This window comes from Glycine max, chromosome 17 (assembly GCF_000004515.6).
Source record: "Glycine max cultivar Williams 82 chromosome 17, Glycine_max_v4.0, whole genome shotgun sequence".
NCBI classification, from domain to species: domain Eukaryota; kingdom Viridiplantae; phylum Streptophyta; class Magnoliopsida; order Fabales; family Fabaceae; genus Glycine; species Glycine max.
In genome coordinates this window covers 8,645,828-8,669,202 of record NC_038253.2, presented here as the reverse complement: position 1 = coordinate 8,669,202, position 23,375 = coordinate 8,645,828, and the positions used below count along the sequence as shown (strand labels likewise).

The following is a 23,375-nucleotide window of genomic DNA, read 5'->3' as shown; positions in this document are numbered from 1 at the left end:
TAACTTATAAGCTAAAAGTTTACGAAAGAAACTTATTTTATTTTATTTTTTCTTTTTTTCTTTTTTTTTTATATGCTTTTATAGAGAAAATTATCTGAACGAATTAACGAAGTCTAACTGTCTAAATTCCTCTGAATAGATGAATGCTGCTGTTTGTAATGATTTAACATTGGTTGGGAAAATAATATGTAATTCTTGTGACGTGCTTATAAGGGAGAATATATTATGATACGGATAAGGGGAAAATACAAAATTATGATATGAAATTATAAGGTTCACTTGGTAGAGAAGTATATTAACATTTACACTTAAAAAAAAATCCTCCCCCCAACTTTCTTTTTTCACGAGTGGAAGGTGTATTTTTTTAAACCTATAATTTTGCCTCCTTAACAAATTTTTTCCGATTCCATTTCCATGAATCTAAGTTGTATTGCATCTTAAACCTTTAGGAATTTCTCATAGTTCAGTATCTAACAGAAAATTATGGTATTCTAGAGGTGAAGATGGGTCATGATAAACATAATCAAATTCTATAAGTGTATTTAACTATTATGATATTTTCACTTATATCAACATAAAAGTTAAATATTAAAAAATTATAAAATACAGTTAAAAACATGCAAAACACAACTAGTGCTTCCTGGATGCCAAACAAGACAAAACATGGCTGCGTTTAATTTGTTGTCATCCACAGTTTGAATGAAATATGTTGTTATGATCAATAGAACCCAACGTGAGTGTACTACTTTAGATAGCTTTGTTCCGTGTAACCCAAAGCCACATATCTGAAATGTTTTTAGTATAACTTTCGTGTTTTTCCCTTAGATTTTTGGGTGTATCTGCTATCAATTTAGACACTTGGTTGGGTAGAAGAGTAGTCGATGGGATCTCTTTTCACTTTGTTACATATTCCTGAAATTTATACAGAAAAAAGGTAAAAATAGAAAATAACAAAATAGCTTTATCATTTTACTATAGAAACTTTTGAGGATTAAAATAAAAGAAAAAAAAACATTTTTTTCAAATAAAATGGACTCTTTACTTAGAAACTTGACCCATCACCCATCCTAATTTTTATAGTTTAGGTCTAGCATTTGATCCCATTTTTTAGGAGTGGGCACAGGTCAGGTAGACTAGCATGACATATGTCCTAATATAATTTTTTTAACTAGAATGAAGTTAGACATGTATCCTGGTTATGATTATCGATTTAAAACTAATATAATTAAAATTAATTCTACAACTTTATAATAAACAGGCTCTAACAAAACTGACTAGAAGATGCCTAATTGCCTACCAATCATAAGCCTGGTCCTGAGACTATGCTACTGCACTGCTCTGCACTGCAGACCCACGTGAGAGCCTATTATCACATTTCAGCTACCAGAACTGGAGTACCAGAATGTAAATTGTCTGTGTCTTTTTTTAAGAAAAAATTAATAGCATAATAATACAACTATAGTAGGGTTGCCTAACTTTTTTTTAAAATTTTATAATATCATGATATTTAAGAATTTTTTTCTCCAATATTTTAATATTTAAGAATTTAAAATAAGTCCTACAAATTGATTAATAATTTTTAAGAACATTCATTTATGTAAGCATGATTCTTACATAAGAAACGATTCTTATATAAAATTGTCATGAGAATTGTTCAAATGAAAAAATTATTTAAAAAACCGATATTTAAGTTTAAAAACTTCATAAGTAACTTCCATTGAAAATACTCTAATTAAAAGTATATAAAAATAAATAGTTAGATAAGTCATTTAAAAATAAAAATATTTTATTTTTCTCATAAACTAAAAGATATCTCTTAAAATTAAAAAAATAAATACTACAGGCATTTTTCAAAACTTATTTAAACGCGTTTTAAACATAATACTCCAATTACTCCAATTTTAATTTCTCTTAAAGCAACATCTCGCATTCTAATCTAAGTCTGTAAATGAAAAACATATATCAAGAACTTTGTCTCTTTAAATGAGTCAAGTTGACTAACTATGACTAATTAGAACTCTCAATGGAACTTCTCAATAACAAGAGTCTCATGAAAAAAAAACCTCTAAATATAATACATTAATATTCCCTCCGTCCCTAATTATACAATCTTTTTTTCAAAAATTTATTTATTTCTTTTATAAGATTATTTTCTAATTTCTAAATACATAAATTATTCTCTCAAAATATTAATAAAAAATAATTAAGTGAATAGAAAAATAAGAAATAATAATTTTTGAAATAATAATACAAACAATTAATACATTTGATGTAATTAACTAAATCAACTATTTTTTTAAGAAGCGTGAATTGATACAAATAATTAATACATGTAATTAACTAAATCAACTTTTAATTAAGGACAGAGGAAACAGTACATTAAACAAGCAACTTAGAAGCATTGCCATTTTTGCAGTTTAAAGCCTTAAACAAGACACTAAAAAAACATGTCCTCTCTTTTGCTTTTCGGGTGCAGCCATGGAAGGAAAATTACCATAAATATTTGTTTTATTTCCTTATGATAAAAAAATTACAATTTCAATCTAATAATATGAACCACAAAAATTGTTTGAATAAATACTAGTGTTACAACTGCTAATGCCACAACTCATTTGCTCCTAACACCCTATAAAATGTTTCAAAATTGGTTGAATCTACTATCAGGATCTCTTCACAATAGCAGTAGCATAGAAAGGATGATGACAGAATGTAAAAAAAGTCTTCAACTTTGGATCAAGGGCTCCTGCCCGACAAACATTCAATGCAATGCTGTTGCGTTCTGCTACTTGCTCTACTCTACGCAGCTCGGCCATCGTGTCAGGGTCATTGGCAAAACTACTTTTCACCTCTTTTGCTATCTTCTGAGCTTCCTTGAAGTGATCACAGATGGCTAGGGTCTGAAGGGGAAACAAACAAGTAAAAACCTGTCTCTAAAAGCAACAACACCGAATAGTTTTCAGAAGAATACTCACAGAGAAATTAGCATGCATAGTTGACTCCTTGAATGTCACATATGAGATGTGATCAGGAACGCAAGCTTTCTGTAAAAGCTCGAATTGCTGAATAAATATCTGGAGAAAAGTTTATACGTGAATTAAGTTGCAAATGAAAAGCTTGATTCATAAAGTACGCAATTCCATAGTGCCCATTGTTATATGGATTTACTGAGGGTTAACCACACACAAATTGGTCAAGAACTACATATACATATTACTGAATATCTCGGGATCTTTTAGATGCTTGATTTACAACATGTACTTGGATACCATAGAAAAACCTCTAAATGCAGTTTAAATAATTTATTAAAGGTTTATCCTTATATTTTGGCAAATCTAAACTTGTAATCCAAAAACTATCTTTTCTTGTCAACATGATTACAAGCATTCAACTATTTTTTCCTATCAACATGACAAGATTACATGTATTCAGGGAAAAAAATACAATATTAATGACTAATTGTCCATAAGATATATTTGTTTCATCTGAGCCACATCAATGAAATGGTGGGAACTATGAAACCATAATTTAGTATATGATGTATGGGAAATAAGTCTTCGATGGTTCTAAAAGACAAAAAAAGGACTGGGATTTAGGACCCGTCAGAAAAGTCAATCCAACACTGGCAATAAAAAGATTAAGTGGGGTTTGATTGCATGCCAAAATTAAAATTAGTGAAAATTTCTGAAAGCAATAAACTAATTGAAATAGTATCCATTAGTGTAATCTTATTTATTATATTGACATATTAATACACTTGAAAAAAAAAATCAAGCATAAAAGTTTGGCACTTAGTGTGTCTGGTTCCCCGAAGACACCACATTCAACGGGGTTTTCCCACTTTCCAAGACAAGAAAGTAGAAACAAGTCCCTTGTTGCTTTAGAATGAAAGCTAGTTACGTTCAACATGCTAAATTTTAGTTTTACCGAAGATATAATGTGCTTATTACATTTGAAAACTATATATGGTGAAACAGAAAACCTTACCTCATGTTCTGTGTTGAAAGGGCTTTGCAGTGGAACTATTCTGCGCTCATTCCTCAAAGCAGCAAACATCTAGAAAAATAATTGGATAGCTGCAGAATGTAAGTCCACTAAATTGGATCAAATAACAAAAGAAAAATACACGGTTAAAGAAAAATACAGATTACTAAATTCTAGAACCTACAGATCTAGGAGAAAAATTTCAAGCCACTAATGTCTCACATCTCTATTCCTACCTAGATGAAATAATGAAAGACATCATCATTGAGAAAATATATACAGAATTACCATGCTTAGACCTTCAGCAAGATATATTTGGCTTTGAAGAAACAAAACAGCTGCCGGGATCTGATAATCCATTTCCCCATCCTTAAAAGAATCCCTTTTTTTCTTTGTCTTCTTCTTAGCTGGTCAACAGGACAAAGGTACATATTGAAGTCAGAGTTAGCATAAGCTTATTTTTTCTTCTAATAACCAAACGCACCGCTAACATAAAGCAGAGTATTCACTCTTCACTCATATAAATCACTTTCCTTAATAAAAACTCTTGATGAATTACTGTCACATACCAGAGTCACTGCTCATTGCCATCCGGAGATGTTTCTTCTCTGCAAGCTTGATCAACACAACATAAATATACCAGTATACCATGCAATAGTCATGGACAGAGTAGAGCTCCAATTCAAATCCCAAATTGAGAAATCGAAAAGCTATCCAATAAGTTTGCTCTTCTACCCATGCGAGAATGTGTTGGTATATTTTGAAACATATTTTCTGGTAAAACAGAGCAATATTATAAATTAGCAGATTAATTGCAGTTTATTGATAACAGCTAATTGACAATCAACCAATTTATGCCCATAAAAGCATGTGTGCTGCAATGCAACACGAGAAAATTCACTTCCATGTGAGTTTAACATTATTTCTCAAAGGCATGTGATAGCTAACTTTTTGAAGAGCACCAAACAATTGGTAAACTAACAAGAAACAAACCTTATTGTTTGAAGTTTTTGAGGCTTCTGCAAACTCTCCTTTAAAAGCCATCTCCAGCTGTAGAGTAATGCAAGATTAAATTAACAGATTAGCTTTAAATGAACATCCAGGAAGTCATAAAATATATGTATTTGCATCAACAATAGAAGCTTGCATCATACACCAAACACTGGGATATCTTGATCATTTAATCTTTTCCCCTAGACTAATTTCTATTGTACTCTTTTGAATTTTCTACTTTTTGTGTCCGTTTTAGAGGAGGACGGGGGTGTTTTCAGCTGTCAAATAAGAAAAATGAACACTAATAACTCAAAAGATCCTAAATGATGTAATTCCAACAACCTCCCTCCGCCCCCCCAAAAAAATGTAATTTCAGCCACTTATACTAAAGAGGAATTAAGAAGCCTCCATGAAAACCTCTAAAATTTAACTCAAAATCTTAAAGAAAATAAGGCATGTTAAATGTAACTGGATGTAAAAAAATTGAGTGGGACTAGTTGTATTTTCCTTCTTCAACACCATTCATTTCGGTGTCTTGTATTAAGACTATATGAATCACTAGAGAGAAGAAAAAGCAACTCTTAAAATTTCAAGGCGTAATAAACCTATTCAAGCAGATTTTTTATGACTGAGAAAAGAAAAGGGGGGAGGGATAGTTTGTAGTATACTCTGGAAAACAAGCAAGGGACACACCTGTACATAGGTGACACGCCAGTCTTGTAACATTTTCCCTAGCTTACGCCTTTGCCATGCAGCATTTGTACAAAGAATTTTGAGTAAATTTATCACCAACTGCATGCATAATATTTGTACAGATTATATAGTGTCTAATTAAACAAATCATGAGATTAATCAGATAGGAATAATACTGTCCTTGAGTCAGAAAATCTAAGTTGATTATAAAAACTACACAAAAATAAACAAAAGGCAGTAATTGAGCCTTCATAACTTCTGGTACAAAGCTGATGGTCATCATCAAAAGCATGCATGTCTATACATGTTCAGGATCACATACAAAAGAGTGAGAGAATTTATGTTATGTAGATCATTAATAGTATGCCATACCAATGGCTATAATTGCACTACCTGTCCTAGTTGCACCATAAATTCATTTTTCTGAATGTCATGATTCTCTGTGACTTCAGGTAATCCAGCAGCTCTAGTGATCATAGAAAACATAGGATCCCGACCATAGAGTTTCCCGTCCTGGACCAGCAGAAGCTGATAACAAGTTTTAATGGTTGAGATTGGAGAACAGAGCACAAAAAAATAGAAGTAAAATTCTACTACCATGCATATCTAGCATGCCCTTACAGTTAAGGACGGAGTGACACAATTGGCTAATAGCACAAAGACATGCATCAACATTATAATAAGAAGCATGAAGACATGATAAGTTACTTTGTATGTCTCTAGCATCCCATAACAGATTCTTCCAAAAATACAAGTGTTACAAGAAATCAGGTGCTGTGCTTAGCCATGGATAATAGTTCCTTTAATATTTTGACTAATAGATGTAAGCTTTATAGTGATGTAATGGAACTCCCTAATATTCTGTTCAACTAGGTAAAAACTGTGATAATATACATTATAATGCTCATTAACAGTGTCAAATCATCAGGTAACAAGTAATTCATGTTTATCAACTAACACTTCACACGTAAATTATAAAAACAGGGCAACCTGATGCTTTAAAGTTCCCACTATGTCAGAGGTTCAGGGAAGGGTCAGACACACATGGTCTATGGTAGGCAGCCTTTTCAAGAGGCTGATTCCTCAACATAAAAGGTAGAAAACAAATTTACATTTTCAAAATATTAAATACAGTAAGGGAAAAATTCTAATGATCATAAAAGACAATATATATTTCTCTTCCTAGCTGTCTCCTAAGAGGCAACAGCAGTTGAAGAAAGAAAAAATCTAATTGAAAAATACTCAATTTAATTAAATTGCTAGTCTATGTAGAATGCAGAAGATTCATTAAAGTAGCTATAACAAGACAGTCAAAGCAAGGAATGTTTGAAGATCCACCTGAAGATGGGCTCTAGCAACCAAATCAGGTTGAGATTTCTGGAATTTAATCACAAAGAGTAAAGCAGCTTCCAATGATGGGTCCAATGAGTATGAACATATAACGTCCAGGTCTTGAAGGAGTTTCATGAAATATTCGAGGGCCTGCAAGAGATAAACTGAAAACATTATAACAATGGAATTAAGTTTCATGCATTAAAAGCAACCCTATAAACACTTACCTTTTCCAAAGAAAGAATTTTGATTGACCGGGGTGGTGTTGGGGCAGATAATCTACAGTTTAAACTAGCATCAAAGCCAATTGGTTGACAACCAGATGCAGTTGTATTGTCTATGTTTTGTTCAGACATTCCATGAGCATTAGCTCTAAGAAATTCTGAAGATTTCCGAATGTAATCAATCTCTGAAATGCATGAAGCTATGTGTTTTCTTGCCAACTCCAAACCTCTTCCTTGGGGTCGTTTCATAGACATCAAAAGATGGTAAAAATGCTGAAAGAAAATCATGACATGAAATTTCAGTCAAAGAAAGCATGCTTAGTTGACAAAGAATGAATTGAAATTGCAATGAAAGCTGAATTATCACAAGATGGAAGGGCAAATACACTAAATAAACAACTAATAAAAGTACAATCAGGGAAAGCCAATAGGATTAGGGTAGTTGTGAGGGGCTTGGGTAGTTTGGAGGTCAGATTTGAACCTCCATGAAGCCTTTGTGACCAGAATAATGATGATGTAAGGGATACAAAACGTTCCAGGTATGGGTACCTAAGTTTTAAGGCCAGATGTATAACATGGTGGATATGGTCATTAGGCGTAGGGACATCCTCAACTTCCTTTATTGAACTAAAACTATGCTAATCAAGGAAAGTTCCAAGGGTGCATGATAATTTTACAATGATTATCATCTTATCTTTGACATGTGTAGATTGATTAAATATATTGCAAAAAGTATATCTATTTACAAATAGACTCAAATTATAACTAATGCATAAATTATCCACACGCATAACACTGCATTATTTACATAACTTAGAAGAGAATAAACATAGGATAAAACCTTACGAAAACGTAATCGACACAACAGCGCTTTGCAGTAGCCTTCTTCCAGATCAGGATTATTTTGAAGCGGCTCAACATCTGCAACCAAATAGCTCAACTAAATTAAAAGGCATAAGCATATGTCACACCCCTTTTTGTGATTGGGGAAAAAGGCAGGATGATTTTGAGTTTGACATTATGAAGCTTAGAGACTGTAAATGGCATTTGGGTATTATGAGCAATAAATGGAAATCATAATTGCCTATGCCATTGAACTCCAAACTTCTTATTTCTATTCATCTTTGTTCTCTGACTTCACCAGTGAACACACAGCAAAACAAATTTAGAAGAGAAGCATCAAATAATCATCAAACATTCAAAATGATGCTCATATCTCAAATATACTAGATGGTACAAAAAGCTGATAAGGGATACAAAATTCAAGGATGGCATAAAACCATCTGCAACAGGTACTTAGAACATTTTCAAACGTAAGAATATTAACACTCTTCAAGGCTTATTAATTTTGAGGTTTAATTTTTTCCTCAAGAAGACTAGAAAATCATCATTAAGTGCCACCCACATTCCCTTCGGAAAAACTATTTGAACCTTATGACAATTTTGATGAGACCTCACCAACAAAACAAAAGGTAACTTTTTAAGTTTCAACATGCAATTACCTTCTTTTTTTAAAAAATAAGAGGGCTCAATGCATAAGATATGATGCTAAGGGATTACAATAAAAAAAAGTTTGAAACATAACCTCAAAACACACCAGTAACAAGACCTATCTAAGAACAACCAATTACCTTCTGACACTCTTCTTTTTGACGATGAAGCCTTACAAGCACGCAATTGGCGAGATATTGTTTCTTCAACTGCATTTAGCATTGATAAACACTTTTCATCCCCATTTCCACTCAAAGGAAGGCCATATGCCATGGTAAATAGATCCTCTTCCTGACACACATAAATGACCATTTTTTAATAGGGGAAAAAAAGCTCTGCAAGATTATGATCTCAAAATAGAAGGACAAAAAAACATGGTCATATATTCATAGAAATGTACAGCTTATAAAAAGTACTTATATGTAGAGCATGTGTTAGGAAATCAAACTATGACCACATATCTATATGCAACCATTTAGAGGAAGGCTGCATTTCAGTGTAAATCAGTAATCTTCATGTGACACATGTAATTATCACAAAGTCTAATCCATAAAGTGAGATCCACATAAATAAATAAATATTGAACATAAAGAAATTTAAGTCCTAACATTCTATTCCATACTTTTCTTCCTAAAGTAATTTAATGAATGGCAACAGAACAATAAATAATCACATTTTTCCAAAAGAAGAAAAAACATTATTTATTTGACCAAACAGAAGAAATTAAAAATTTCAGATAGGTAACGACACCAAAAAAGTGTTCATATATAAATAATTAGATAGGGATAAAAAGAAATGCTGTTGGAATACTTTACTTCATGTGTTCGAGCTTCTGAGACAACTGAAAGAATTGCTTTGCAGGTTGCACGTATGACTTTACAGTAAGAGTGCAACAGAGCATGCGACGATGTTCTTTCCGGTCGTAGAAGATAGAGGCAAGAATAAACAGTTTGTGCCAATGAATGACCCTTGTGCCATGTTGCCTGCAATGTCAAATGACAACTAACATAAAGAGAAGGAAAATGCATAACGAATACTTGTGTATAACAGACAAAACTATTGAACTTAAACTAATGTTACAGTCAGAGCCATTACTATTGGTGTGTTGTTAAAAATTGTGCTTATACAAGTTATAATTTTCTATTTGACTAAAATGTATGCTTATTGGATGAATGTTTTACATACATCTGGGGGGAAAAGCAAGTTTAAGAAATAATGTGTAAATTTGGATGTATTCAGAGCATTAAAATAGAGACTAAATTCTGGTGCATTAATTTATTTATAAATAATTGACTAAAGAGCATCATATCAAGATTGTACATTTGTCAGCCTCACAATAATGAACATGCATATGCTGATGTTTCTGTATGTTTTGGAGAAAGAGGAATTTTTAAGCCCCCTTGGAAATAAATACCTCACAGGCAAGTAGATGGTCCATGATGTCAATCATGCATCGAACATCAGTAGTTTTATCCGCACTAATAGGAACAGGAGCAACACCATTCTCAATGGCTTCATCGAGAGAGTAGTATGTACAAGCAATTCCAGAATCCATCTTCGGGTCCATTATCTGAAAAACATTCAATAAAAAGCAATTTGTACAAGTTAGTGATACACAAAACAGATGCAAAACAGAAAAGAGCTCCTCTACGTAATGCACCTCTAGACATTTTTCATTCCACGATAACTAAGGTAACCTCATTACCTCATTTCAAAACTAATTATCTATAAGAAAGTTATATAATTGTGTGTTGTGTGAAATGGAGGATAAAAGAAATGAAATGATGATAAAAAAGAAAACCTCCAATGCGGACATGGCGGCAAAAAGATTGAAGTTGTCTCCATGAATAAGCTCTCCCTCTTGAAGATCTGCCAATGCAACAAGGAAAGTTACTTCTAATTGACCACAATACGATAGTGAAACACACCATAGCACAAATTTGTTGAGCAAAACAAAAAATAAAAAAACGAAGAAGCAAATTTGACACTAGTATATTATTTATTGAATTAATTCATTTACGAATGAGGCGATCGAGTAATAATAGGGAGAAAAGGAAGAAGCAGTGCATGTTTGTTGACCTTGGCAGGCGGCTTGGAGGAGAGGGGAGACATCGGCCCAAACGGAGTTATCGGCGGAGGGAATGGAGGCGCGTGGAGGGAGGCTGCGATCCTCGGCCATGTCTTCTTCAACCTTGTGATTGTGAAGGGACTAGCAAGTGTGTGTGTTTTTCACTTTAGGTTGAGGTTCAGGCTTTGTGTAAACACTCTCTCTGAACGACTTTGGTTGAGTTTGGAATGGAGGGTTTAGTTTAGGGTATGCTATGGACAATGGATCCATCCAATCCATGTCTTTGCATTTTCTTCTCCTTCCTATTCTCTTTTTTTATTTTCATGAGCTCAATTTGATTTCATAAAAATCATAAATAAAATATAATTTTTTTTCTTCCTATTTTTTTAAATTCATGATGTTACTTTTTTTTATTTTTTAATTGAGATGTTTTATCTCTCTGTAATATTAGTTTTCTTATTTTTAATGCAAATGTTTGGTTTCTCATTAAAAAAATTATAATTTTAGTCTTCTATTTGTCAACTTTAGTCTTGATTGTGTATTTTTTTAATTACTTTTTTAATAAATTATGTTGGTGATCAATTAAATAATTTTTTAAAATTATTTTCTGTGGATGATAAATAAACACATGTCAATTAATGTTTGAGATTGATAAAAAAAAATTAAAATTATAAATTTTTAAAAGATCAAATATCTCAATTAAAAAAAATGAGAAACTAAAATTAGAGTTTTTAAAAGTAGGAGAAATATTTCAATTAAAAAAATAAAAAAAAAATTACAAACTTAAGAAAATAAAAGAACACAAGTTACATCTTAACCTAAAATATATTTATAATATTACTAATATCCAAGTGTAGTTGGTGTACATTATCATTTAATAAAAAAGTTGTACTAGTATTAATATATTTAACTTATAATCCACTCATATTTAGAACCATTTATCTCTTTTAACCTACTCTCTTTTATTTTCTTTTCTAAATTTAATTTTAATAATTTTTTTTACGAAAATTGTTAATAGTTAAAACTATCATTATATCATATTTAAATTTTTAATTAAAAATATAATTTATGAATTTAAAAGTATTTATTTATTATAATATTTAATTATTATATAATTTAAAATATTTATTTATTATAATAAAATTAATGTTAATTGTATAAAAACAAATATTCGTTATGAACAAGCTTCACAACCATATTCTATTGCAAATTGCAATTAACAACTAACAATTATTGTGTTCATAGATAGAAATCTTTGCTTATTTGATATGTGTTTGTATACATGAAAAAAAGAGCTCGTAATATCCCTTTCACTAAATAATTATGTATGCTTAAAGAAGGGCTATATCCCACATGGGAAGATGGATCTTTAACATTTTCCAGCCTTCGTTTCCCATCTTGAATCTAACACTGTGATGGAAAGTTCATTAACTGAGCACAAGTTGTGATCTGCTTCAAATGCAACATCGTTTTCAGTGTAAAAGCCAACAACCTTTGGTTTTGGCGACATTTTATCACCATTCAACATTAAACCCTGTTTTTCATTTCAGTTACAACAGAATAACTCCATAGCTAAAGACATCCGACTTCAATGAGAAGTGACCACGCATAATATATTCAGGAGACATGTTACCACTTGCAATAAAATTTTCATAATAAAATAATCAAAAGTTCACACAGCAATAGCAAAAAATCATAATTAGATAGAAACTAACTATGTTCCAGCCATCCGATTTGTGTTTGCCTCAACTTGATCTCTGAAAAATGATAGCGCCTAATAAAATATTGCTAGCTTTTAGATCTCTGTGAATAATCCTTAGCCTAGAGTCTTGATGAAGATAAAGAAGTACTCAAGTGATGCCACTGATAATGTTGAAACGCTCGGTATAACCCTTTTTGCAATTAGAATTGATCCTTGTAACACAACCGTTAGACCAAATTGATAAATTCCAGTGTTGAGGGAACTTGGGAACACACCCTTTCACACATTCACGAGTGGGATAGCTACCATCATAACTGCATATAGAATTTGCAACACAAAAGACATAGTTTCCGCATTGATATTGGCTGAATGGGAGGGAGAGAGAAAACCAAAACACCATTCACGTTCCCTTGTTGAATTCATCTTCCTACTATCCAGCATTTTTTAAAATAAAATTATAGTTTCATCACGGGAAGAAAGAATTGTGATAATTCAAGAATTGGACAAAGACAAATATGTGCTAAAACTTACTGCGAGGTCAATATACTTTGTAGTTTTTACAATGCAATCATGCACATTTCATTAAATTTTGTACACAGAGATGAATGATCAAATATTAATGGTGTAGCCTGATATTGAGCCGTCTAAGCCATATCGAATGAAGAATCATATGAAACACATCAAACGGCTTGGCCGGTCGATTCAACTCAAAATGTCTTTGAACTTTCATCACTCTCTTCTGTAGTTTCAAGTACTTAGCATGTGGAACATTTTTCAGAATTGTCTTGATTTCAGCTATCCTTCTTGATGGAATATGCAAGGAAAATTTACTCCAATCAAGAACATCACTAAAGGGAAGTTGATAGTAATCTGAAACAATGACAGGAACACATCCTATATTGATAGACTCCACAATTCGAGGACTTGCCACTTCATAGCCACTTGGGCACAAACAAAACTTGCTTTGTCCCATGAGGCCCTGATAGTCAACACCTTTGGGAAGATATTCATGCACTTGAACTTCTTCATCTTTGTCTTTCCAATGTTCTAGTAGTATCTTCCTAATCCTACCATGAGCCCCACCAGCGAAGAAAGCAAGTATAGAACGATTATTGAGGTCAAAGCCAGGAATTGGTGAGCTCAACTTAAAACCTTGCAAGTTCATTTCAGGCATTGGCACATCTTTTTCAGGCTTAAATCCTTCTGACGTGTTGGCATTACATAACACTCTTATTATGTTCTTGAAAAGCTCCCTGCCTGATTCCTCTCTCGAGATATCTGGTGCCTGCAACAAAGAACATATATGACCCCATATTTTGCATCAATATTACTAAAATTAAATATTTACAATTTGGTCTTCTAAACTGACAATGAATTAGATTCTCTTTGAATAACTTAATAAACTTCTTCATAAGAAAATAAGTACAATTAGCTTCTTCTATGAGATAAAATCAACTTATATAGGTTAACTTCTTGAGGAGTTAGATAAGAGTTTTTATAAAGTAGGTTTAAATTTTTTTTTTCTTGTAATTTTTAAGGTTTGTTTTCATCCTTACGAAAAAATTCTTCATTTTAATTATAATAAAATATGTTTATTTTATTTTTCGTTCTTAAAGTATTTTAGATAATATTTTTTTCATAATTCAAAATATTTTTTTACTATTTAAAACGTTCTAAAAATGAAAAAATAAACATTTTGGAAGAACTAAAATAAAATAAAAAATTACAAGAATCAAAATAAATAAATAAAATGTGGCAAATTACATGAAGGAAAAAAGTATTTAAGAAAAAAAATATGGTGTGAATTGTTACCCAGTCATGACAAGAGGCTAGGAAATGATCTGCTCCTTTGGTCCTGTTCCAGTATGGGTACCTGTGGGCTATGATGTTGGTATAATCAACGGTGATCCGCATCAATTGATCACGAGAGTAGGTGGTGAGAGGATTGTATACGTATCGCACGATTTGGGTCACACTTATGGGTAGCATGAAGACATGGGCCTCATCTGGATAGCGGGCCAAGAATGGGCCTGTTCTATTGTCTATTTGGGCTATTAAGTGTCCCTCGATTCCATAAATTGAACTCATGGGCCCTTCATGCGCTAAGGGTAGCTCACCTTCTTTGTAAGTCCACACCTTGAATCTCTTCAACATCTCTATGTGACTTCTGGACAGTTTCAGAATGTTTTTATGAAGGTTATGGCTATAACCGAAATAAGGAACAACAATGGATATGAATTTAGGACACTCAATCTAGAGAAAATAAAAATTTCACGTAAAGGGACTTGTATTGCATTTCATATTCAATTTCAAGGGAGAAGTAACGTGCGAAAAAGTGAACACTAAAGACTAGCGACTTGCATATTCAACTTATTCAAGTACTTATCAGATAACGGAATTTCAGCACGAACAAGTGTAAATTAGTGTTTTTATTTGTTGTTAGTTGCCCAAGGTATATCTTCAAATTGAGAGTTAAAAGACTAATCTTTCAAGAATATTTATTTAAGAAGTTGACGTATTTTAATTTTGACAAAAAGGAGTTAATCAAGATATCCTAATAGATATTTCTATACTGTACACACAGATATCTAAGTATCAAATTTACTATGTTTTATTATCCAGCGAAATTGGGGGACAGGAGAGGAGCTAAAAGAAGAAAAGGGTTGACAATTTGACATCAAGTTATCAAGAAAATCTGCATGACTGAGGGAATCAACTCATACGGAAATATGCATTCTCACCCATGATTCAATGTAATTTTTTGCCCTTTTCTAATTTTTTTCTATAAATAGAAATTGAACATAATATCATGAGTCTATAACACTCAGATTTTACTAAATAGATCCCCTTAATTGTTATATTCTAATTTAGTATTGAATCTTATTTTCTAAAAGATTATAAAAAGTAAAAAGTAATGAATATGAACGTTTTGTATACTTTGAAAAGGTCAAATTATTGGAAATAAAATAAAGTCGTATATCACAAAATAGAATTACTTCTTTTTTTATTTTAGAGGAAAAGTATATTTTAAATAAAAAGCTGACGTTTAATAAATGTATAATTTATTATATATATATATATATATTAACAATTAATTGTGAACTTTACTTTTTTTAAAGTCGATAGTCAATTTTTTTTACTGAAAATAAAACAAAACTATTTTCTTATCATTAATTGAAATTCTACAAAAAAATAATCTTTATAAACTAAACTTTTCTCTCAAAAAGGTCAATTCTGAAAACAAAATTATTAAAAGAATTTATTTTCGAATTGCAGATTATTACTCAATAAAACGATTCCATCAATGTAAATAACCTAAAAAGGAAAGAAAGAAAATTGTAGACGGTTTGATCATTTTTATTATTTTTCTAATCAATCTCCCATAATTAGCAGGAAAAAAAATCTGTCTCTTAATTGTTAACAAATCCTGTCTTAATTATTTTTTTTATTAAGCTGCCTTATATATTTAGTTAGAAATTTACATACACGCCAAAAACGATTTCATAAAAATGACAAAAGGAAAATGATAAAAATTCAATTGCAAATAACTATTGCCAATAGCAATAATAGTCAAATAAAATATATCTTTTTATCTTAATTTTTTATGTGTTTAAATTAGCTTATTTTATAGTTAAATATTATTTTTTTTTTCTCTAAAAAGAAACTTAACTAAAAATTTCCCTAGCCTTAAATTTTTAGCAGCGTAATATCTACTCCTAAAATTCTACACTAAGTTACATCTGATGACCGGTAAACTCATTATTATTAGTTTGTAACATTTTATTATCCCTTAAAAAAATATTTTATTATAATTAACTTTCATGATCTACTGTTTTTAAAAATATTGTTCATCAATGTTGTTTTTTTAGAATGATAAATAATGTTAGTGTTAACTAATATAATTAATTTATTAATAGTCTGATGTAACGAAGTTCAAATGTTTAGAGGTAGATATTATACTACTGCTTACAACAATGTGATATATATCACCTAATTTTTGCCAATATCACTATACATCACTAAATTTAGATATAATATCAATATAATAAATTTATGCATGTCATTATATAATTAATAATAAAAATTAAAATATTATAAAACCCGTTTCTCGTGAGTATATAACCTTCCATCTAATTTCTACTTTCCTCATAATTTAACTCAAAAAATAATTGATACATTATTACATTAATATGTTAAGCTGATTAGGGTATATTGATTAATTCTTCCAAAAGTCCTTAATTTTAACACCTTGAATATAGAACTAATTCCCTCAATGACTCAATCTCTGGCAGATAATTGAGCGTGTGTGTGAGACATGCATGAGAGACTGAGAGTGGAAAATAAGTGAAAAAGGAAGCAAACCCTATATATGTAAATGGAAAACGCTATCAAATTTAATTAAAAGTTGCTTACTGATGAAAAGCATAAGCGTTTCTGTAAACGCATCCTCTGGGGACAAAGATCTCTTTCTTATCTGATGTGAAGTTTCTCTTTAGTATCGCTCTGTGAATAGCTACTCTTGCTTCAGCCAAGTCTTCTTCAATTCTCACTAAACTGCTATTCCTATTCCTCTTTTTCCCCTACATATATCAGAATCACAAATTCAATCACACATCTAAACGCAATAAAAGATAATTAATTCAGTAATAATAAAAAGGGCATGCACGCCTCAATAAAAAAAAAAATATTGATATCATGATATGAATAAAAAATATCAACCAAACTTAATTTTCATTAATGAAAAAAAGAGAGACACACTTGGACGAGGTTAGCGACGACTTCTTTATAGGGTTTTGTTTTATCGATGGTAACATTAACATCTTGCAAGGATGGCATAAACGGTACAGTACTATGTTGTTGTTCCTTTGTGGCGTCAAGAGTTTTGAGATCTTCTGCGGATGGTAAAAGGTTGATGGCAGCTGGTAAAAGGAGAGTGATGTCGTTTCGGTTATGTGCGAAGAACGTAAGGAGGATAAGGAGGGAGAGCAACGTAACGGAGAATACAAGCCATGAATTATTCATTGTTGTTGCCATGGTTATTGTGTCAGTTTTCTAGATTTGGTGATCGATGGTTACTTCACTCTCTTTTTTCTCTCAAAGTGTTCCCTATGGCTATGATCGGCTAGTATATAAGCTTTGTCAATTGGTACTACGAAGAAAAGGATGGGAAGAGAGACATAGCATGAGAAGAGGGTATTGTAGAAAAAAAGTTTACCAACTATTATGGCACTTTAGAGACGACACACTTACTTCTCATGGTTGGTTTAGAATAGTTTGGTCAAGGTCTAATGAAACGTTGTCTGAATGGAATGGAGGATGCGCACTTAATTTATGATAGGAATCACATCTCCATTACACAGTTATGATACGAGCAATTCTAAGGAACCTTTGTATTTTGAAGGATTTTGATACCCATTCAGATGGACCAATATATTATAGACATTTCATTTAATAAAATTATGCCAATGTTTTATGGAAAAAAAAAGTTAATTACATTTTAGTCCTTTTTCTTTTAAATTAATTATAACTAAATTATTAGCATTAATATTAATAAAAAAAATATGAGTAATCAAATAAGGTTTTCGTCACGATATCATAAAAAAATCCTTAAAAAAATCAAGTTTGTTGCACCATCAAAAACCTCTGCGTCGGTCCCGTTCCAGATCTACATTTTTTGTGACGTGATTCGAATACGCCCTTCCCCAATCTGCATTTTTGTGTTGTGAATGAGAAACCTTTGTCTCAGATCTGTGTTTTTGTGTTGCGAATGAGAAATTTAAATTAAACATCCCTAGGATTCAAACCCTACTACTTAAAGCAATTAACGGTGAATATTACTAAGCAATAATCAGTTACATGCTTTTATAAAACAAATATATATATATATATATATATATATATATATATATATATATATATATATATATATATATATATATATATATATTATCTTATGCTTAATTTCATTTTAAATACTTTTTATCCATTTTTGCACTCTAATATTTTGAAAATTTATTATATCCATTTTTTATCCACTATTACATAAATATTGCATTTAAATGTAATTATAATTTTTTTAATCTTTTGAGATTTCCAATAAAAAAGTGTTTCATCAACTTAATGAATTTTTAATTTTTAAAATAATTTTTTAATATATATGTTGTTTCAATTTAATTTATATTATTAAAATATATTCTTATAATTTACCTAATCTTTGATTAAAATGTAATCGAGTATATCAATTTTTATTCTTATCAATCATATATTCTTGCAAATATAATATCATTCATAAATTATCTTAAGAGAATTTAGTGCATGAGTTGTTGTCACGTGGTTAGAGTGTATAGGTAACTAATAGATACCAGAAACTTTTAACTTAGGTTGAAGTCAAAATACTCTAGTCAAGGTAAAGTTGTAATTAAAGTGAAAAAAATACTCGAGAATCAAAGGTCAAAATATTTTTTCTAAGATTGAGTTGGAAATACTTTAGTTAAGATTAAGAGAGAATTAAAGATACTTTAATTTAGGCTGAGGTCAATTTACTCTAGTATAAGTAGAAGGGGAGATGCTCATGTCAAAATAGAGACAAATGTATTTTAATTAAGGCTATGATATTATCCAAAATATTTGACTCTTTATCAGGAATTAAATAATAATAATTGCACTTAATATAAATTTAATAAATTAGATAATAGTTATAGTATCTTAAATTATTCAGGATTATATATTAATTTTTAAAATTAGTGAAAAAGTTCATTGCACATAAAAAAGTGTAATATGATAAAACATGCCCACAAATATTTTAATGCATTTGCATTATTAATTAGGATGAAATTTAAAATACATATGTAAAATAATAAAACATACCATGTATTTTGGTCAAGATGAATTGGAAAAAAGAAAGAAAAATTATTTTATGTTGACCAAAGTAATTTGACCTTAACATAGAAATATCTAAAAAAAATTCATTTCAATTTACTGGAGGGTCTAATAAGAGAGAAACATATATATGATTTGTGGGATCCTACAAATCACATATATCTCTTTTTCTTTCCTACTAAACTCTTTTAATAATTTAAGAGAAGCTGAAAATTCAGAGATATATGTTTACCTTAAAAATTAGAAAATATGTTTTGATCAAAGTAAAGATATTTCAACTTAGGACAAGCTCAAATTATTCTAACTTAAGCAAAAAAAAAAAAAAAGAAGAAGATGCTTTGAAGTAGCATAAATGAAAAAATTAAAATGCTAAAATAGATAAAAAAAAAGTATTTAAAATGAAATTATGCATATTATAATATATATATATATATATATATATATATATATATATAATTGTTTAAATTTTTGATAAAATTGATTATGGCTTAGTGGCAGATTCATCAAATTCTGGTTTTTTGGTTCTTTATTATTTTTCCAAAATAAATAAATTAACTTTAAAAAAATCTAAAACCATCGCTGACAAGAATCAAACACTGAACCGTTCACCTAACGTTGATGAAACTGAAGTTGACCATTAAACTATACGAATACTTTCGTTAGATAGCAGCATCGTATTTTATAATGATCCCTACGGTTCTTTTATCGTCTTCTACCCTGAGATGGGTCATTTCAGCCCCGAACAACAGCATCGTTGTACAGCAGGTCTGTTACATTCGAATCAAAACACAACAAATGCAATTCTGGGACGGGACGGCGCAGAAGTTCTTGACGACTTGATTTTTTTGGGATTTTTCTGATGATGATACTATTGACAAAGAAATCTATTTCATATTATTAATCATATAAAATTATTCATTAATGTTAATATTAACAATTTAATTATAATTAATTTTAAAGAAAAATGACTAAATTGTAATTTGAAATTCTTTTCACAAAACTTGTCATGATTTTATTAAATGAAGTTCTGCAATATATTGATCCATGTGGATGGGTACCAAAACCCTTCAAAATGCAAGGGAACAATAAAATTTCCCTTATAATATTTGATTATGTATAGAATTTTAAAACCTTGAATAAGGTTATTTAGTAAATAATCTTAGGTCAACGAAAATATATAGCGAGTAAACCAAATTAAAGGCTCTCCCTCTCCCATGGGTGACATTCTCACCCTAATTATATAATGTATATAAGTCAAAATTTAGATATAGTAACATAGATATGTTGATGTTGTTTTCCAATTTTACTTTGATAACTTATATAATAAAAATCAATATTAAAGGATTATTAAAGTAAAATATCAAATAATTAAATAATAGCATAAAAACATGTTCAAAATAAAAACAATAACTTTAGATTTGTGTAGACTAGATTGTACAAAAACATACATTCAAGGGCAAGTGGTAAACATATTGCCATTTTCAAGGACAAAATTGTAGGTCAACTCTTCATTTTTCGTAACATTCATTTTTGAGGATTAAAACAGAGAATTAAGAGAAGAAATCTTATTTTTAGAATAGATTTTGGATTAAACTTTCAAACATGGTGTGGTCAAAACAAACCTTGAATATACATATCTCATTTTATTGGTTACAAAGATATTTATTAGAATGTGGATGTTCATGGGTTTGTATTAATTTGATAATATGAAATCATAAAATAAACTAGTTTAATAGTTTAGAGCCCTTTTGAATGGTTGTACATGAGTTTTTCGTTTTGGATTTTCAAATAATGTAATTTTTAAAACAAACACATTTAGCAAAAAATAGTTTTGAAATGGTTTTAACTTATTAATTTATTTTGAAAACACTTTTACAATTATTTTTAAAACCAAGAGAAACAAAATTTATTTTTTAGTTTTTAAAAAATACACTCTCCCAAATAGTTGAGACTAAATGTGCTTGAGTAAATAAATGATTTTTTCAAGGTCGAGTTTAAGCCGTCTCCAAAAGGGAACAACTTAAGTTTAATCGGTAGTTTACATTTTTTAGTTTTAGGATCATGCTTAAGTTGTCTCCAAATAGAGACATCTTGAGCTTTACAAATAGCTCTCATGTTTTCTCCCACATATTGACTTAAGTTGTTTTCGATTGAGGATAGCTTAAGCTTAGTAAAAAAAAATCCCAAATGTCTTATTTTCTCTTTCAAATTGGTGATGATGATGCTTTCCAACTCCTCCCATATTGAGTACTTTAACATAATATTGAATAAATAGTTGAATCACAAGATAATTTTTTATAATTGTTTGGTGATTGATGTATAATACAAATAGCTTTGTATTGTATTTTGTTTGATGTATTTATGTAACGGACAAAATAATATAAATTTTACTATAAAATTCTAGATATATTACTAAGTGACACAACAAAAAGAGAGACACCTCCACGGAGGAGGCACAACCCCTAATGCCACCAAATACAAGGCTTGGCAGCACGAAGCCACCACAGGGTCACGACGATAATGGTGGTGGCATAGTGGCGTGATGCAGCCTCGCTGGAGTTGGTCAAAAGAAAAAAAAACATAACAAGGAGGAGGAAGATGATCAAAACATTTGAATAAATTAACAAAGAAATAATGAGAAAAAAGGAGAACAACAGTTGTCCATGTAGTCCTCCTTAACAGCGAAGATGCCCACGTTAACAACTAAGGTATGACATTTGAAGAGAAAGATTTAAAGAAAGAAACACATATGAAAAAAGAAAAAAAGGTGTGGCATAGTAAAAAAAATAAGAATAATATTATATTTTTATTTTTATTAGATATTAAACAAAAAATTATACAAGATTTAACAAGTTATAAATTTTTAAATATTTATCCCTTTGAGGGCGAGCCCTGGTGTAGCGGTAAAGTTGTGCCTTGGTGACCTGTTGATCATGGATTCGAATCAGGAAACAACCTCTTTGCATATACCTTCGCATAAAAGAGCCTCTGGACAATGAGGTACGAAGTTTTATCATACTTTATTTTCTATTATCTTTTGGTTATTTTTTAAATCATACATTAGATAAATATTTTTAGGTTATTTAATCTCTTATTTTTTAGATAATTAAAGGGACTCTTAATCTTACTTTTGACCACGTGAAAGCTAAAAAGGTGAAACCGTGAAAGCAATTTGATTGCACAACCGTCGGTGACTTTCAATAAATCTTCCTCTTATCTCTTTTTCTTTTTCTTTTTTTACCATCGTATCCTTTATTGTATTTGTCACTTTTTGTTCTTCTTCTCCTTCTTTTCAAGTATGGACTTCCCAAAATAGGGGTGTGAAAACTAAATAACGAGGTTTTTGTGCATGCTTAACGTATCCAGAATTTCAATACTTTTGCTTCTTGCAAATTTATCTGTCCTGTTATGTTCTGTAGTTCATCATTTTTTCAACAACTTAAATCATAGTTGATTATTTATTAAGAATGTTCGGATGGAAAGAAAGTAATATGAATTATAATGCATATATTCATTTTATTTGATTATATGTTGAAAATATAAAATAAAAACTAAAATTTTAAAAAAATTATTTAATTTAAATTTCAAACTTTTATCTTTAAATTGTATTATTAGTACAACATTTTATATAACATATTTTTTCATTTAGTATCTAAATTTTGATGGTTAATGTTTTTTAACTTTTTTTCGTGAGCACTTTTAATCTTTGATGCACAAAAAATAAAATTTTAATGATAAAATTCATAGAAATAAAATATGAGTGATAAAATTTAAATAGTAAAATGTGCAATAAAACCTAAAAATATTATAGAACGACAAAATATAATACTAGATATTTAGCGGGAAAAAATAAGATAAAAATAGTTTTAAAATGATGTAATAAAATTCTTAATATATTCATGTATGCACATGTTAACTGGTTTTATATATATAATGGTTGTTATTAATACTCATTTATTTTCCTTTTGATAAAAACATGTTTTTTTTTTTACAAAAATTCAATAATTATAAA

General features: G+C 30.1%; 2 protein-coding genes across 4 annotated transcripts; both read right to left on the bottom strand.

Annotated features, from left to right (window-relative positions):
• Window positions 1–2,490: 2,490 nt before the first annotated feature.
• On the bottom strand, window positions 2,491–11,085 carry LOC100781652 (N-alpha-acetyltransferase 35, NatC auxiliary subunit). Of its 2 annotated transcripts, XM_003550765.5 has the most exons (16): window positions 10,794–11,082; window positions 10,516–10,583; window positions 10,129–10,284; window positions 9,530–9,697; window positions 8,855–9,005; window positions 8,065–8,144; window positions 7,227–7,496; window positions 7,006–7,149; window positions 6,061–6,195; window positions 5,668–5,766; window positions 4,975–5,031; window positions 4,551–4,755; window positions 4,270–4,388; window positions 3,985–4,053; window positions 2,973–3,071; window positions 2,491–2,897 (listed from the first exon to the last, which is right to left on the bottom strand). In XM_003550765.5, exons 1-16 carry the CDS (start codon window positions 10,891–10,893, stop codon window positions 2,661–2,663), a joined length of 2,157 nt encoding a protein of 718 aa, XP_003550813.1. In that variant the 5' UTR covers window positions 10,894–11,082; the 3' UTR covers window positions 2,491–2,660. The 2 variants fall into 2 exon arrangements, 1 of the variants encoding a protein (XP_003550813.1); XR_419057.4 differs by lacking the exon at window positions 2,491–2,897 and having other exon boundaries at window positions 3,985–4,073; window positions 10,794–11,085.
• A 1,381-nt stretch (window positions 11,086–12,466) lies between these two features.
• On the bottom strand, window positions 12,467–17,717 carry LOC100781105 (probable glycosyltransferase At5g20260). 2 transcript variants are annotated; one of them, XM_041011156.1, is made up of 4 exons: window positions 17,243–17,717; window positions 16,898–17,064; window positions 14,297–14,648; window positions 12,467–13,769 (listed from the first exon to the last, which is right to left on the bottom strand). In XM_041011156.1, the coding sequence occupies exons 1-4, from the start codon at window positions 17,516–17,518 to the stop codon at window positions 13,101–13,103; spliced, it is 1,464 nt and encodes a 487-aa protein (XP_040867090.1). In that variant the 5' UTR covers window positions 17,519–17,717; the 3' UTR covers window positions 12,467–13,100. The 2 variants fall into 2 exon arrangements, with proteins under 2 accessions (XP_040867090.1, XP_040867089.1); XM_041011155.1 differs by having other exon boundaries at window positions 12,471–13,769; window positions 14,297–14,651; window positions 17,243–17,715.
• Between the last annotated feature and the right edge of the window lie 5,658 nt (window positions 17,718–23,375).